At 40.3% G+C, this 16,777-nt stretch overlaps 1 protein-coding gene across 2 annotated transcripts; it reads right to left on the reverse strand.

Annotated features, from left to right (window-relative positions):
• Positions 1–1,633: 1,633 nt before the first annotated feature.
• g3bp2a (G3BP stress granule assembly factor 2a) lies at positions 1,634–14,882 on the reverse strand. Of its 2 annotated transcripts, none has more exons than XM_022198538.2 (13): positions 14,684–14,882; positions 12,828–12,946; positions 12,659–12,740; positions 12,052–12,225; positions 11,420–11,510; positions 11,198–11,303; positions 10,911–11,091; positions 10,445–10,546; positions 7,637–7,739; positions 7,486–7,545; positions 7,239–7,370; positions 6,487–6,614; positions 1,634–5,401 (listed from the first exon to the last, which is right to left on the reverse strand). In XM_022198538.2, the coding sequence occupies exons 2-13, from the start codon at positions 12,920–12,922 to the stop codon at positions 5,120–5,122; spliced, it is 1,536 nt and encodes a 511-aa protein (XP_022054230.1). In that variant the 5' UTR covers positions 12,923–12,946; positions 14,684–14,882; the 3' UTR covers positions 1,634–5,119. The 2 variants fall into 2 exon arrangements, with proteins under 2 accessions (XP_022054230.1, XP_022054232.1); XM_022198540.2 differs by having other exon boundaries at positions 6,496–6,614; positions 14,684–14,881.
• Positions 14,883–16,777: the final 1,895 nt, after the last annotated feature.

Genomic DNA, 16,777 nt, shown 5'->3' on the forward strand with positions numbered 1-16,777 from the left:
GCAGGAGTCAGTCCACCTCTAATCTCTGTCAGTAAACCTGTTCCACCTCCTGCTCCAGCTGGCAAACAAGATCCAATCCCTCCTCCTCCTCCTCCTAACATTTACCACATTCTTCCACCTAATTGGGTTAATTCTCACTCACCTTTTGGTCAATCTGGCTTCCTCCCAACTCATAAGTGGTTCTTGAATCTTCTGAAACGACACCACCAACCGGTGCGTATATTTCCTCAACGCAGCCTCAACCCAACTGGAGGTCAACGGTTCGATTCTACATCAAGCCAAACATCATCTGAGGAGGATGATTAAAGAGATTCTGGTGGTGCCACTAAAGATGAATAACTTCTACTACTGTATGAATTGTTGTATTTAGCTTTCGCAGAGATGCTTTTACATAAGAGCAGCAAATCTGTTTCGGTAGCAATAAAATTAAAAGACCTTTATACGCTGTCCGTCCGAAAAAGTCACACTCATTACTGCTACTTCACTGGATCTCCATTAGCTCTGAGAAAGACACACATTCGCCGTGGCATCGGTTCGATAAGATTCTGCAATGTCACAGCATTTATTTCTGTCCAGAGTTGCATAAATTTTAAGCCAAGATCTTATATTGATGATGGGAGAGTCGGACAAAGTCTTCTCCAGAACATCCCAAAGATTCTCAGTGGGGCTGAGGTCTGGACTCTGTGGAGGACAATCCATGTGTGAAAATGACGTCTCATGCTCCCTGATCCACTCATTCTCAATGTGAGCCCCATGAATCCTGCCATCATCATCTTGGAACATGTCCATGTCATCAGGGAAGAAAAACTCCACTGATGTAAAGACCTTCAGTATATTCAGGTAGTCAGCTGACCTCATTCTTTGGGAACATAACGTTGCTGAACCTGACCAATCCCAAATCATAACCCTAACCCCCACAGACTGGTAGACACTAGACATGATGAGTTCATCACTTCATCTGTCTCTTTTCTTACCCTGATGCCCCCATCACTTTGGAACAGGGTAAATCTGGACTCATCAGACCACATGACCTTTCATTGTTTCATAGTCCAATCTTTGTGATACCTAGCAAACTGAAGCCTTTTATTCTGATTATCCTCACTGATCAGTGGCTTTCTTTGAGCTACAGCTGTTTAGTCCCAATCCCTCGAGTTCCCTTCACATTGTGCGTGTGGAAATACTCTTACTTTCACTATTAAACATAGCCGTGAGTTTTACTGTTGATTTCTTATGATCATCTAAGAGTTTGTTCCAACCACATTTGTTCCTCAGTAATGATGGTTCACCACTATCCTTTGGGTTTTAATAATGTGTTGGACAGTTCTTAACCTGATTTTAGTAGTTTCATCTCCTTAGTTGTTTTCTTTGCTTGATGCAGGCCAATAATTTGACTCTTCTGAATCAGATTAACATCCTTTCCACGACCACAGCATACGTCTTCCAACATGGTTGTTTAAGAAATGAGAAGCTCCTCACTGGATCAGCTAGGGTTAAATAAGTTGTTGCAGCTGAAACATATTCATCACTGCAGTAATTATCCAATGGAAGGCTCTTACCTATTTGTTTAGTTAAAACCAAGTGGTGACTTTTCTTTTTGGACAGGCAAGGTAGAAAGAGAGAGAAAACAATGACGAAGGATTAGTAGGGACATTAAAGCCTACAAATATTTATTAAACAGGTGGATTTATTGACATTTATGTCATTCTTTTCAGTACCTGCCAGGAATAACTATGAATTCTAGAATTAATCATCTAACACAATGAACTCCAATAAGAAGCAGAAAACTGACGGGTGAATTGCGCACTTAAAAAATAATAAACCAAACTTCATTTTAGCTTTAAAACCTCCGCAGCTGATTGTCAAACCAGTTTCACATAGTTTACAGGTGACTTCTGACAGCCCAGGGCCTTGGGGATTTTTTTAAAAACAGAAATCAGTTCAGTGCTTTTTGGACCTGCAGATGCCCTGGAATGTTACTTTTTTGGTCTTGCAGAATTAAAAAAAAAAATCCAGCTACAAAAACAAAACGTGCCTCTTCACATGTAAAATATTTGAAATCACATTACAGAACTTTGCACTTAGTTCCTTGTAAACATGACAAATGGTTTGAGCGGTGCTGTTATCAGTAGTTTATTGTATGTTAAGTCCAACACATTCAAAAATGGAAAGGAAAAAAATAAAAAATCTAAATACAAAAAAAAAGAAAAAAAGATTCTCCACCTGCAACAGTTTTGTACTAGCAACAAGTAAAGGGTAAACACAGTAAAAATAAGATGGCAGCCAACTGTTTACCACACCTGCTAGAGCCAAGAAGGTACTTCTATTTCCATTTGAAAAGGACTGGAATGATTCACAATGAGGATCCACTAACCGCATTTTTAACCACAGGAAAATAGATTTACAGCTTTTTTTATTCTCTTCTTCTTCGGAGGATCCTTTGAAGTTTGGAAAATGGATGAGTTGTGGAAAACCTCAGCAAAAATGAAGAATTATCCAACTATAAATTTCTATGTTCAAAACATTTTTCCACCACTAACATGTAAAAAGCAGGAGATTGGTCAGAAAGCATGATGGCTCTTCTTCACTACTCTCTTCGTGGACCAGTGCTGTAAAAAAAGCATGACTGCAGCCAAATGCTCATGTTAAGCACTTAACTGACAAACGTTTGTTGGGGGTGGGGAGGGGTGGGCTGAGGTACCCGTGAGAAGTGTTCAACACTCGAGGACCAAAGATCTGGAAGTTTTCTGTAATATTACCCAATTTAAGACTTCAAAACTACTCTCACATCTAAAAAAAAAAAAAAAAGTTTAATCTCAACTACGAGGGAGAGCAGCCAAGCTTTACTGTGGAAATCTACCTTAAATATGTCATATCTGTCCATCAGGTCTTATTTTTACTGAGAGCAAACGTTTTATGGCGATAACGAGATGAGCGATGCTTGTTTTTTCTCCTTTTCTTTTTCACTGCCAGATGAGAAATTTGGAGAGGCTGTGTTCAAACTGACAGATTGTCCCAGAAAATTGTTGGAAAATAGTGCAATACCACCAGACAAGGAAGACCTCATTAGTATGTTTGTCAAGAAAAATGCTACATCGTCATTTTCACTTCCCAGTTCAGTGCAAGATAACAAAATAATAATAAAAGATAACATCTCACTTGTCATGTTTTCCTTTCCAGCTGAAACCAAAAGGTCTTCCCTCCCTACCGAGTGGCATGAACAAAAGATGCTAGCGGACAAGAAGGAGCCGACTAGTGCGGCGTTCAGATCAGACTTAGCCTTGAATGAGAAAAATAACTGAATAAAAAATAAGCACAGTGAATAATCAGCATATGAAAATACAAATGCATTAACGCTAGAAAAGTGAGCACAATTATTTGCTTGTCTGCAGGCTGGAGCTACAACCAGCCCACCCACAGATCGTTACAAAACTGTAGCTGAGAAAAGAACAGTCTGACAACTTCTGAGTCCAGGGATTAACCCGAGCGCTGCCATGAGTCGCAAAAAACTACGGTCAGACTGAAAGGGATCAACGGCGTCTGAACCATATGGTGAGACATTTTTCCAAACCTCAGAAACCGTGGTCGTGAAGAGCTATAACCAAAGACCAAGCATTTCACCGTCACCATCTTTAATGTACCTTTGTTTTGGGAGAAGTTCTTCAGATGCACCCCTTTAGCCATTTAACAACAAACAGAACCGAGGCACCTATTGTCTCTACAAAACCCAGAACTGACAATTACACAAACACAAATGTACAAAACTCACAGCAGATCATCTTAGGTAGTAAAACAGTATGGAAAAAATGAAATATGCACCCGAAAAAAATGTAAATTTTATGAATACTGCAAGTATTTTTTTTGAATCTGCTCCTAGCAGACAACAGTTCAAAATGAGCAGCTCCGTACACTAGGAGGCAGCGAGCCCCGAATCGCTTTACTGCTTTAGTAAGACTGAAAAAGGTGAAATAGAAGGCACCATCATGCTTTTATCAAGTCGAGAGAGAAATGAAAATATACACAAAAGCAAAACATACAGTAAACTATGATTTTTGCTGTACATTTATTCGGTTACTCCGCACTTAAGACAGAAAGGGAGGGAAGAGGGAGGGAGGTGTCGCCCGTCCCAGTTTCGCAGTCTAGCTGGCAGGGAAAAAAACAAAATTAAACTTGGAATCAAAAGAAAAACAGAGCGAGCCGCCATCGATAACCACTCTTCTATTGTTCAACTTTGTTTCTTGGTTTATCCTTTGTCCCCCCACTCACTTGGTGAAAGTCCAGGATTTGAGCCTTTTTTTGTTGTTGTTTTGTTTGATTTACAAATGAGGAAAAATATAATGTAGATTTTCTTGTCATCTTGTCCATCCAGCAGTAATTGAAGCGTAGTTTTGGGTCAAAAGTGTGAAAAGTACATTGGTCACAGCGGACAGGCTGCGAGCGGCCTGCCCCGGTAAGTCGTATCGCTTTGAGACAAAACAGGTCTCTCCAGCTGCGTTCCGAACATGGATGTCAATGTAACATGACAAAAAGTACCCATTAGTGCATATTGATGAGTGCATTATGCAATTTTGAAGCAGTGGTCTCTCAAAAGGAAAAAAGTAAAAGGCAAGCTTTTCCCCTGGAACTGCAAAAATTTTGCATCTCACTCTTTTCCAACAGTAAAGGGCAGAAAACTACCATATAAAATGTGCAATAGAGGGATTTCGTGAAGCAGCGCCCCAGTTAAGTCAAGGCATATAATCTCTTTTCCAAATGATGGGCTGTATTATTGTAGTTAAAAGTCTTATCAGTCCCTCCTAATGTGGCAGATTACTCCTGGTTGGTTTGCCTTTTTCCACGAATTTACAAATTAAAGTTTGTGAATTCTTGAGTTACCCGAAAAGGATGCTCAGCTCACAACTAATAAGCGGCATTTTTTTGTTTGCTTATTTTGTTTTGTCTAGTTCACAAACAAATGGTTGACAGGCTGTGTCACATTCCAAAGCAAAGAGGGAACAAAAAAATAAAAAAAGAACCAAAAAAACAAATATATACTTTTATACATGAAGATTTCTTTTCGTTAACGAGAACGGTTGAAGATGAAGAACACGATACTACTTCCACGCTGCAGGTGGTGCTCTTCTCAGCGGCGCTGGGTCGTGAAGCGACCCTCTCCCTGGCCCCCGGAGCCTCTTCCAGAGCCCATGCCAGGTTTGGGGGCCATGCCACCTCGAGGCGGTGGTCCCCTCCCGTCACGCTCACGCATCATTCCACTTCCCACGATGCCCCGCGAACCTCCAGGACCCCGATCGTTGCGCCTCATGTCCCGACGCTCATCTCCTCCACCGCGGGTCTCTCGCTCACGCACCGCCCTCGTCTTCTTCTCCTCCACATTCAGACGGACGTCGCCTCGAAACATGATAGGCTGCAGGGAGAACAACACGGTCACTACTAGCAAAGATGGACTTAATATTTCCCCGCCCATTTCACACCCACATCATTCACTGGTTTCACACATGGGTTTGTGTCTCTGCTGGTCTGGCCGGACGAGTTCTGTGTTCCTGTTAGTCAGAGTTTCAGCTCTGAGGCTGCATTCAGAGAAGAAAAAACACAACCAAAGCCACCCTGGTGTTGCTGTGGCTTTGCACATTTATTTATTTGTATAAGAACAACTATATAGCATGAACTAAGCCGCACGCCAAAGTATTTTCAGCCTAAGCCAATTTGCAAATCTAAATGTCGGGGATCTTAACACAAAAGATGAACCCGGCTCAGCGTATGCTGCAAAGCAACATTATGTGGATAGAGCCTGAGTTCATTGATCACAGTGGATTACGCTCCAAGATGAACAGAGTGATGCACTAAATGGTTATTTTTCTAAAACTCTGATAAGTTTTGGCTCATAGGCTGCACCAAAGCAGCACCTTGCCCTGTTTTAATGTGAAGGTGTCAATGTGTTAATCCTCGTTTTTCTAGGGAAGCTAAGCTTAATGGTTGGTTAAAGCTTTTTTACTAATTACAAGAGTGTCAGCTGCCTTTATAGCTGGGGTATTTGCTCTAGAAAAGCCGTTTTCTGGCGGTGTGATCTAGGGTCTCAGTTCAACCGAGTGTACATCAAGTCTAAAGGAAAAAATGCCGAGTTTTATCTCAGTTCCTGCGTCAGCATAACGCACTGCAGATCAAAGAGAAGTTCACTGAAATATTGCAGCTTGTCAAAGATGTAATTTTCTTCCTCGAAGCAGTATGACCCACTAAGCTGTGTAATGGCATCTTGTTTTCCTCGTCTAAGACACTCTCTGTACAAGTTTTATTAATACAAGCTTTATTATTGACAGGACAAAAGATGCAGACGTATAGACGATAGAAGATGACAGCCTTAGGCATTCCACATTCCTTTTTTAATCAAATTGAGCAGAGAAGAGAAACCCAGTGCCAAGTTAACTGTAGAAATGTGCGTCACCAAACCACCACCAAATGAACGAAAGTGGGTAATGAAATATCGATACATGCCCCTTCTACCTTGGCTCCCAGGATTCTTTGCACGGGTTCAGAGTCGTCAAACACCACGAATCCAAAGTTGGGCAGCTTCCCACCAACGCCCTTGGTGTTAATCCGCAGTTCCACCACATTTCCATATGCTGTGAGAAGAGAGAATAAAAACGTTCAGCTCTGAAAAGTTTTTTTTAACCAGTAATTACACCGCTAAGGAGGTGGAGCCTCGGTGGAGTTATGCGACGATCGGTGTACGTCTGTCTGTTAGCAACATTACTCAAAAACAGACTACCGGATTTTACTGAAATTTTCAGGGAGGGTCAGAAATGACACAAGGACCACCTCATTAGATTTTGGCAGTGATGCAGCTTATAGTCTGGATTTGTTAAAGATTTCTGTATCACTGGGAGATAGCAGCACGGCGTCACTGTAATGCTGCCTGCTGATGATCACATGATTGTGATCCTTCTGCAAATCCACTCCTTTGGACTTATCAGGACTTTGACAAGGAAAGGACACAAGGAACAATTGATTAAATTGTGGGGGTGTTTCCGAATCCCATCAATTCCCGCTGCCCGCTACACATCTAGGTCACCCGATTCAGTATCCGTACATAATGTACACATGCATAACACACATCTATGCTCAGCGCAAGGTCATTTCAGCCGTTGGAAATGATACGACCGAGCAGTCTTGGCGGAGTACTGCGTTCAGAGTGCTTTTTATTCAAACTGTACTGACAAAATGTTTCTTTCTGAAAAACAACATACTCATGAAGAACTCTTTGAGCTCGCTCTCATCAATGTCATGTGGGAGGTTTCCAACAAAAAGCTGGTGGCTGTCTGGATAACGGGGATTCCGCCTGCTGTCCATGTCACCAGACTCGGCATCTCCCCGGCCACCTGCAGATCAAAACAATCACATCAGATCAGCACCACATCATCCACAAAAACAACAACTGAACAATATTCTCATTAAGAAATCAAAGAGTGAGATGTAATGTAAACAGTCATTTACCTTTGTTAACAAAACTCAAGTGCGGCTTTCCTGTTTGTGACTCAGAAGATGCAACACCATCTAACAGTAGCAGAGACACGCAGATGGTTAGAATAAAACAAAGGAAAATGTGAAGAAGTTTTAATGTGGGGAGGATTAGTGTCTGCATTACCAGGTCTGGGACCCCGTGGAGTGAAGGTCGGTCTGTCGCGAGTGCGCTGGTCTCTGGGGCGAAGAGGTGCCGTCTGTGTCTCCGGCTTGGCTTCCACTCTGGGCTACAAGAAAGGATGTGACATCACAATTCCACATTAAGTCGCAAAATTTGTCCCGAATGTTGAACATTGAGCTTCACTTCTGTCGTTTCATGTTTTACTCATTTTGATCTCAACAGGACATTTTTTATGTTATTAGGAAGCATTTGTCATAAATTTGCATTTTCATTCAAGCAGTAGCTTCAGGGTTTGGTCAAAATGTGACTTTTCCAGCTACTACTTCATCTTTCATTTGTAAATTCTTTTTGTGTTGATGTAGTCACTCAAACTAGTTTTTTTGTTGTGCTTCAAAATAATCTGTACTAAATTTTACAGGACTATTATAACCGTCGTTATTCTGACTGAGGAGATAAGGCTCAAGAGTCAGCAACTTATTTTAAATTACTTCTGAAAACACTTATGTGAGCTTTACTTTTAGCTTTATTTAGTTTTAGTGTTCTATTTTGCATTATGTCCTGTTTATTTTAGATGTTCTTTTTTTATTTCACTTTCAGGAAGATGTCTTCAGTGTCATGTCATCTCTCGAATTCATTAATTCTCGATTTTTTTTTTAAATCTTTAATTTCTAACCTTCAATCCTATTCTTTTAAGTTCCTTTGTTTGACATGCGTGCTACTCTAGTTCTTCAGGGTGCTATGTATATAAAGATATTATTATTATTATGTCTTGATTTTTCAGTCACACAAGGCAGCATTTTTAAATTAGTGCAATTACAAAACTACACACAGGTAATGAAGGGATTTGTGGTTAAAATACCCACAGCCAGATTAAACTGCTATATAGCAGATCATACAAAAGTCAGACGTCTGAAGATTTCCTTTATTCATGAGACACGATGAACATGACTCGCTCAATACCAGGATCTCTTTTAAAAATGCTAATTTTAATGCATTTTCTTAGGGCTTTCGGGACTGTGCTGACTGAAAAGTACAGACCTGAACATTTCCCATTAGAAGAGGCACCGAATAAACATAACTACTATATTCTCAGACTCTTCATACATACACTTCAAAATCTAGTGCTGTTCTCCACCATCTCATTTTTTTTTGGTAGTCGTTTGATATAAATATTGTGTTAGACTCAGGAATAGCTTCCCATATGTAAGGCTGAGGTAGGGCTGGGTGATTTGGCCAAAAAATAAAATAGACACTCCAGAAAAACGCTGATTATGCGATCGCATGAATTCCCGCATTAATCACCAAATTGCCGCTGATTATGCGGGGGTCAATTATTTCCTAAAAGGCCACATAATCCCCGCAAAACAGAGCATAATTCCCGCAAGAATCTCACATTTCCACTAAAAAAAAAAAAAAAAGAAGAAGAGAAATATGCGGGTTCCGCTTGATTTCACAATTTCCGCATAAAATGAGAAAACTATAACCAATATAAATGGAGTTGTGAGTGAGTTTTTATGTGATGCCCAGCCTGACGTCATCAGTTCGCGCATTCACACACACACTAGAAGCACGAGCTCATGCGGAGCACGGCGGCGCTCAGAGATGAAAAACAAGAATGGCGAATGCTCAAAGATCACATTTACCTACGAATATTTCAGCCAGAGACCGGGCAAAACAGTACCCAGATTTACTGCATGAACGTGGGGGGAAACTTTTTTGCACCCCGTGCAACATCGTGCTGGAGCACTGAAGAAAATCAACCGTGTTGCAGCACTTCTCCACGACGAAGCACAGCAAAGGGTTTGCTGAACAGAAAGGACTCAAACAACAACTTAGTGGTTGCCTAGTAACAGGATGTAGGAGAGGAATCACCTTTTTTCCCCCAGTTCTTACATATTTCGCATCTTTTTACAATCCGCGATCTATCATAAGCGCAGATGTCAGCGTTTACTATACAGCTGTATCTAAACGCGGACATCGGTGCTGCATCGTGCATACATAATATATGCACGATGCAGCACCGATGTCCGTCCGTGTTCCGCGCTCCGGTCGGATGGAGATTTCTGTTGCATTGCGCGTTCACTTCCGCTTTTGATGACGTATCGTGCTCTGACGATTCGTCGACGCGTCGTTAGTTGCAGCCCTAATATTTATTCGCATAATCAAGGATTTTAGCCTGCATATTCAAGGATTTTTGTCCGCGTTTTTCTGGAGGGTCTAATAAAATCTCGATTTTTTTTTAGCCATCTCGGACTATTACGATTTTAATCGATTTTTGTTGTTTCTTTGCGGTCCGTTTGCTATGGCTAGTGCTAGCCATGCTGCACTCCCGTAGCTGCGAGCACTCTTCCCATTCTTTAGGGTGCCTCTGCCAGAGGTGCTGAAAGAGGTTAGTTGTGCTGCTACTCTTCATTTTCACAGTACTTTCGCAAACCTTGCACATGACTGTAGTTTGCTCTGTGTCAGTCTTGTCAAAGCCGAACCACTTCCATATAATCAACGTAAAATAAGGCCCTTTTCTCGCGACCAACTCTTCGTCTGCTGTTGTGTCCGCCATGACGAGTATTTTGGCGGAAGGAGATGAGAGGCGGAAGCAAACGCCAGTGCACAAGTCGTGAAAGGCAGAAGAAGAATCTGTGTTATATATTTAAGCTCACCTCGATTTTACGATTTGGCAAATTTTCAAATCGTCACGTTTTAAAAAGGCGAATTAATCGAATTAATTCGATTTATTGCCCAGCCCTAGGCTGAGAGGAAAAAACTTAACTTGCAGTATATTCTATAATGTCATAAGTAACGGTAGTGATTTACCTGTGAGCTTGGAGCTTTAACGACATGGGGGGAGATTCCAGAGGAGGTGACTGTGCCAGTAGGAGGCAGGTTTTTACTGGTCACCAGGGCCCAGGAGAAAGTCTGTTCAGAATGCAGTAATGCATCATTATGGCTGCACTGATTACACTCAACTGCCTTACAGTGATGTCTTCATGTACATTACTGCCATCACATATGTGTCTGTTGGATTTGGAAATATTTTGTTGGTCTATGTAACATTAAATGTCAAATTAAAACTAAAATAAATTAAAACTTCTTGTCCACTGTCAATGGCAAACAGCTCTCAGTTTAGACCTAAACCATTGCTTGTGTTCAGTTTACTGTATTCTGTTGTGTTATATTTGTATATGTAGTACAACAGGTATCACACAAACTATGAATTATTAATAATACCTTTGTTGCACTTAGATTCAGTGTAGTTCAAATTTAAAGACAACAGTGTTACCTTGGGAGGTTCCTGGGTGTTTGGTGGAGACTCCACAGGAACCGGTGATGGTGCTTTTTCCTCCATTTCTTCCAGAACCTTCTCATCTACTTCAGGCTTTATCTCCTCTACTTTTGGCTCTGGTTCCGGTTCTGGCTCTGGTTCTGGAGCTGGCTCCTCCATGGGCTCCTCCACTCCATTGCTGCAAAAAAAGCAAAAAAAAGACTGTAATTGATAAATTAAGCTGAAGAGGCTGAAGCCGTCATGATTGACTGAGTTGTTCAGGCTGATAAAGAACTTCTGCTTACGTGACAGGGTGAGGGTCATAATAGGTGGTGCTGTTGGGGCTTTCTTGAAGTGGCTCAGGAGACGCCTGCCTCTCTTCTGGTTCCTCTTCAACTTCCTCCTCAGATTCTAAAAGAGACAAAGCAAATAAAGGAACGCTCCAGCACTAAAACAAAACATGATGGACTAATAACTCACTAATTAAAAAAAACAAGGTCAGTATAGGACCCTTGTGAACAACTTACCTTCATCAAGCTCAGCTTCAGAGTCTCCAAAAACTTCGTCCTCATAACGGAAGATGTCATTGTGGACGTAGAACTTGTTTGCCACAGACCCCTGAGAACATTTGTCATGCAAACAGAAAACAATTTACACCTCTTTTCAAGATTTGAGAGTGGAGCATTGGGGCATTTTAAACGTGTCCTCTTTTACTTTTGGAGAGAAATTTAATTTAACTCCATCATATCTAGCTATGCTGTGCCAAACCAAATCAAGATGACATCTGCTTCCACCATAGCCTTTCATCACACTGTTGCTGCTTCACATTTCCGAAGAAGTGACAGTAAATACCACATGCTTGTCAGTAGGAGCTTCTTTAGTCGTGAAGGTAAACAAATTTACCTTACTGTGGAACAGAAAAGCACACTCGTGGTGTGGCTGCTTGTGGACATTTGATTGGTTTGAAGTTCCTACACTCCCCACTATGTATATTATAGCAGTTTGTCTCTTGTAACCAGCAGTTTGACTCAATCAGATGTCCAGAATTTATATTTACATGGAATAATGACGTGATAAACGTCAGGAAATAATTATATGTTATTGCTGTTACCACTCAACCCTGATGCCTGTGAACAGCATTAAAATAAAGAACACTCACCTCTGGAGCAAGCACAAAAGTTTGCATAAATTTCCTCATGGGTTGACCATTGTTCGACAGTTCTCCGAGGACTTGCACCACCACTCCATCACTGAGAGTGGCGTGGGCATCCACATGCCTGATTTTTGTGTGGCATTCACTAAACTGCAGAGACATGACCTTCTTGTGGATTTCCTGAGATGCACAGACAAGAAAAAAAGACAAATGGATAAAAGAAATAAACAGATCAACAAACATAACCTAAAAGATGTTTGGAAACCATTTTCTGACATTCAATCAACTATAATCACACAAAGAAACATTCTTTAAGTTTCAGTGTTATTGTCTGGAAACCCCATTCATCCTTTCAGCAATTTGTTATGTCACAATGAAAAATTGAACACAGCAGTTTTAAATTATCAATAGAAATTATGCAAAATCGTGGATGACAATGGTAAAAGTTTTATATGCGACTATCATATATGCATTATTTCTTCCTACATCTATGCATTTCTCCGAGCAATCTATTTTGTGCTGTTTTTAATCTCATTAGAAGAACACATATATAATTAATACTATAAAAGCTATAGTATCGCACATCTACATAACCGAGTTTTAAAGTACTTACCGCTTGCCCGTACACAGCCTCCGCCAGCTTCCCACTTGGGTCAAGTCCTCCATGAACATAGGAAGAATTCCGCCCATAAAACCTAATGGCACAAATACATGACAGTTAAAAAGCCAACACTAACAGATTTGCTATCCACCACACTACCACAACACATATCTGGTAGTACCTGTGCAGGAAATCTGGTGCCTTGTTTAAGAGTGTGTAATACTGCCTCACAAACTCCCGCCCTACAAGCAGGGGACTTGGCTTCTCCATCACCATTTCTTTGGTAAACAATATTAAGTGCTGAAACAGAAAAAAAGACAAGGGTTCAGTGGGAAGTTGAGCATTTGATAGGTTGACTTAGCCAGCAATAAATAAAAATAAATTGAAGACATGATCAACAAAGTTGTCGGAGGCTGTAAATTGTGGCAATTATGTTTAGAATATATTTTAATGTAGTGTTACTTTAACTACATACAATTCAGCAGCAAGACAAATTAATGACTAAATTCACACCTATGCAACACAGTTCACACAAACATTTTAACTTGCATTAAATTTGCTGCAAGCCTGTTGTATTTGACTGCACCAGTTTTAAAAGGGCACATATTAGAAACCGACAGCTAAACAACGATTGTAAAAACGAGTCAGTCAGATCGCATCATGAATGTTTGAGGTCAGGCCATTTTAAGGAAGTCCACATCTGTACACATGTAGGTTTATTGTGCCTAGGGGTGATTAGCATGGATGTGTTTAAGCAGCAAGCACAGGAGGGTTTTCCTTTTTACAGAATATTTCACTTTCTTTGTCTTATCAGGCCCATGTTTCACCCGACCAATATGAAATCCACGCCAAAAGCAAGACAGCTGACTATTTAGCTAGCTGGCTGGCTAACCTACTAGCCAACATTCAACTGCGCCATCACGTTCACCCAATGAGACAAAGAGGGAAACCGGCTGTAGGTGAAAGGGAAGACGCGTGGATTCAAGTTAGGTAGCGAAGAAAACGAACTTTACCGCAATTAAATTTCGCTCTTGTAACTATATATGTGCTACATACACATGTGCAGCCCTTTGTAGAAAAATGGCCTACTGTATGAGGCCTTTCATGTCTGTGCTAACAACATTTTGCCATCTCTAACATTTGTCGCATGTTCGCAAGCGATATGACGTGACACATTCACATTGCACTGTATGCACCAATATTAGAAATTTCAGCAACATTGTTTACCTATACAGTCAGCAACGTTATCTAGAGCTTGAGAGCAACTGAATGAATATTGATGTCAATCTACCGGGATCTTCGCTGTCACCTTAAACGGCTAATGCTAACCCAGCAAACAGAGAAGCAACTACGAGGCTTACGACACTGCTAGCTAGCCGGCTAACGGTAGCGCTGGCTAACTTATGGCGTCGTCGTTTTTTATTCACCTGCAGCCAATTTTTCCAGGAAGTGGAAGCAAAAAAATTCAACAAACAGAGGCATTGTGAGTGAACACTGGAAAAACTGACGACTGACAAGACGTTACTTTGCTGAACTTTCACACAAACAACTTGCAAGCTGATTGCAAGGGGAGAAAAGCACGGAGCCGACATAACGTTGAACCCGGTGATAGCCATTGTACTGCACCAACAAAGTATGTCCACTTTGTCACTGCGAGCATCCAAAAATCGCGATATCAATTGCTTTTCTTTACAATCGACTGTAAAAACGTCAAACATAAAGCCTCGTCAAAGTTTAAAATACCCCCAACTTCGACTAACTGTCGACCATTATCAATGAAACAAGTTGAGTGCTATGCTAGCTCAAAGACAACAAAGGAACCCAGATTTGACGAATCTTTTTTTTCACAAAATATTTGAACAGATAGCCAGTCGTGGTTATTTGTGTAGTAGTTACATGTCTAGTTGGCAGCTCTGAATAATTACTAGTTGCAATCGAGCAGTCGTGGTTTGGACTAGACAATGCAGCTAACGTTCAGCTAGCTGGTACGGTTAGCTCGTCTTAGAGCTCAGTTAGCTGAAAGGATGGCTAACTTACCTTATGAAAGACCTATCTATGTAGACAGAATTATTTGGAATAAATTACGACGAATAACTGGCTGTAAACTGTCCTGAAAGACGGGGGTATCCCAGATGAGATATGGTAATATTTCCCACGCTCCACTAACTAACAGTTTATGATCTCTGCTGTACCAGAGATTGAAGATTTAAAGTGATAGCGTCGATTTATTGTTTTACCCCTGCAGTCTGGGGCAGGAGCCCCCGTCACACACGTCCGGCCAATGGGCTCATTACACTGGGCAACATGAAGATGACGTCGCCTGTGACCACGCCCCCACAAACTTTCTGCTCGTGTTATCCCAAAACGCATCACACTTGATGGAGGGATAAATCACACTCGTGATGTCTTGCATTAACGTTTAATTGTGCTTTAATGCCTTTTTAGGTCAACCGTGAATCGAACCCTATTATGGCAACAGTTTTATGTTAATATATGCATGTAGCTTCTGGCACTTTCATACAGTTTGCATAAATTTGCTTATTTATCCCGACATTCATGGAAAGAAAAATACAACAGAGACCTTCTGGTAAACGTCTCCTCCAAATACAGCTTCAACCCATACATGCACGAAAGTGATTGGACTCTACACTCTTCCATAACTGCGTCAAAATTTACCAGTATAAGAACTGAAGTGTTTTTCATGCCATTTTTGTTGGTTAAGAACAATCATTTGTATTGTATTTTTGTCCACACAACAATGATTTCATGTTTGAAATGTGTTTATTTTTCACTTTAAAACACATTTTAATAATTGAAAAAGAAGACTATTACACAGAACAACAATAGAAAGATGTCAACATCCATTTTGTTGACTTTCTCCCCGACTCTTTTCCTCCAGCTGTTGCTGCTCTCTGTCCCTCCAAGTTTGTGCACTTCATCACCTCTTGTATGATATTATCAGTATTCAAAAGGTTGGAGTAGTAATGCAAATATTATAATTTCTTTAAAATTATAAAATGTTTAACTTTTCTTTAAAAGTATAAAATGGTCTGATATCAAAAAAGTTTTTTGAGGAATAGCTGGAATATGAAATGACAAAATGTTTTCATTACAAAGATATTGCCAGAAAACAACCTCACCAGGTTATTTTTGACCCACTCATGCATCGATGGGTTAAAGGCGACCTCCACTGATTTTACACATGAACTTAAGTTGACATGAGACTGTCTGTCCATCCCTTAACAACAATTACTGCAGTCTCTATGTTCTCTTGGATTGTATTTGAGCTTGAAAATGACATAATTCCTATAACAAATTGAAGGTGTATTTATTAGCAAAGCAGGGGAGAAACATTTTGCGTAGTTGCATCCTGTTATTTGCAGGAACCTGTGTTTTTAAAGCTTTACTCAGGACTTAAAGTCAGGCTATCTCCATCTCTGTCACTTCAACATTAATCCTTGTCATGATTTAAAACAATATCAATTACTATAAACATCTAAGCTAAAGTTTATTGTGGATACTAAGATATCCAACAGGAACCTTTAATGTACTTTTAATAAATAAATGACACATTCTGAATCCAAATGCCTTGTTCTGACTATAAGTTTAATGCAGAAGTTTATCTGAAGCTATGAAAATTAGTCAAATCAGGTAAATATTTCCAAAAATAATTTACCATTTTTTTAGTACCAGAATGCCTGTTAGTGTGTTTCTGCACAATATTTCTGTTTGGAAAAATAACAAAAATAATATGAATGGAATCTGGATATGTATCATGTAGCTTCATCAGGCATTATAACAATAATTGTATTCAATTTCTATCCATGTGGAGATCAGAGTGAGTCAGTGGTAGATCAATAGACTACTTGCTGCTGTTCCATTAACTTGCTCGGTATACATTGATAGTGTTGCCAAACTTGAATTGTGCTTTGATGCAAATGTACAGAAAATCACAACCAGTATGAATGGTTCCTGCTGATTTTTATATTCTTTGTCACTGTTTTCGGTGAACTGCCTTTCGAAAAAGTGGATATTAAGCACCACCATGTGGTCAAAAAAAGAAAGAAAAAAAGCTTCACGTCTTCTACTTTGGGTAAAAAAAGAAGATGCATTATTACAGTATCCATTGGG

The sequence above is a fragment of the Acanthochromis polyacanthus genome, chromosome 3 (genome assembly GCF_021347895.1).
Source record: "Acanthochromis polyacanthus isolate Apoly-LR-REF ecotype Palm Island chromosome 3, KAUST_Apoly_ChrSc, whole genome shotgun sequence".
Lineage (NCBI taxonomy): Eukaryota > Metazoa > Chordata > Actinopteri > Pomacentridae > Acanthochromis > Acanthochromis polyacanthus.

Bases quoted from the DNA above. Each gene is read 5' to 3' on its own strand.
- g3bp2a (XM_022198538.2), bottom strand. From the start codon at position 12,922: ATGGTGATGGAGAAGCCAAGTCCCCTGCTTGTAGGGCGGGAGTTTGTG. The intron at 7,371-7,485 runs GTAAATGACTGT...TTTGATCTGCAG, and splicing joins CTTGAGTTTTGTTAACAAAG to GTGGCCGGGGAGATGCCGAG. The intron at 5,402-6,486 runs GCATGTATCGAT...TTCTCCCTGCAG, and splicing joins TGGGAGCCAAGGTAGAAGGG to CCTATCATGTTTCGAGGCGA.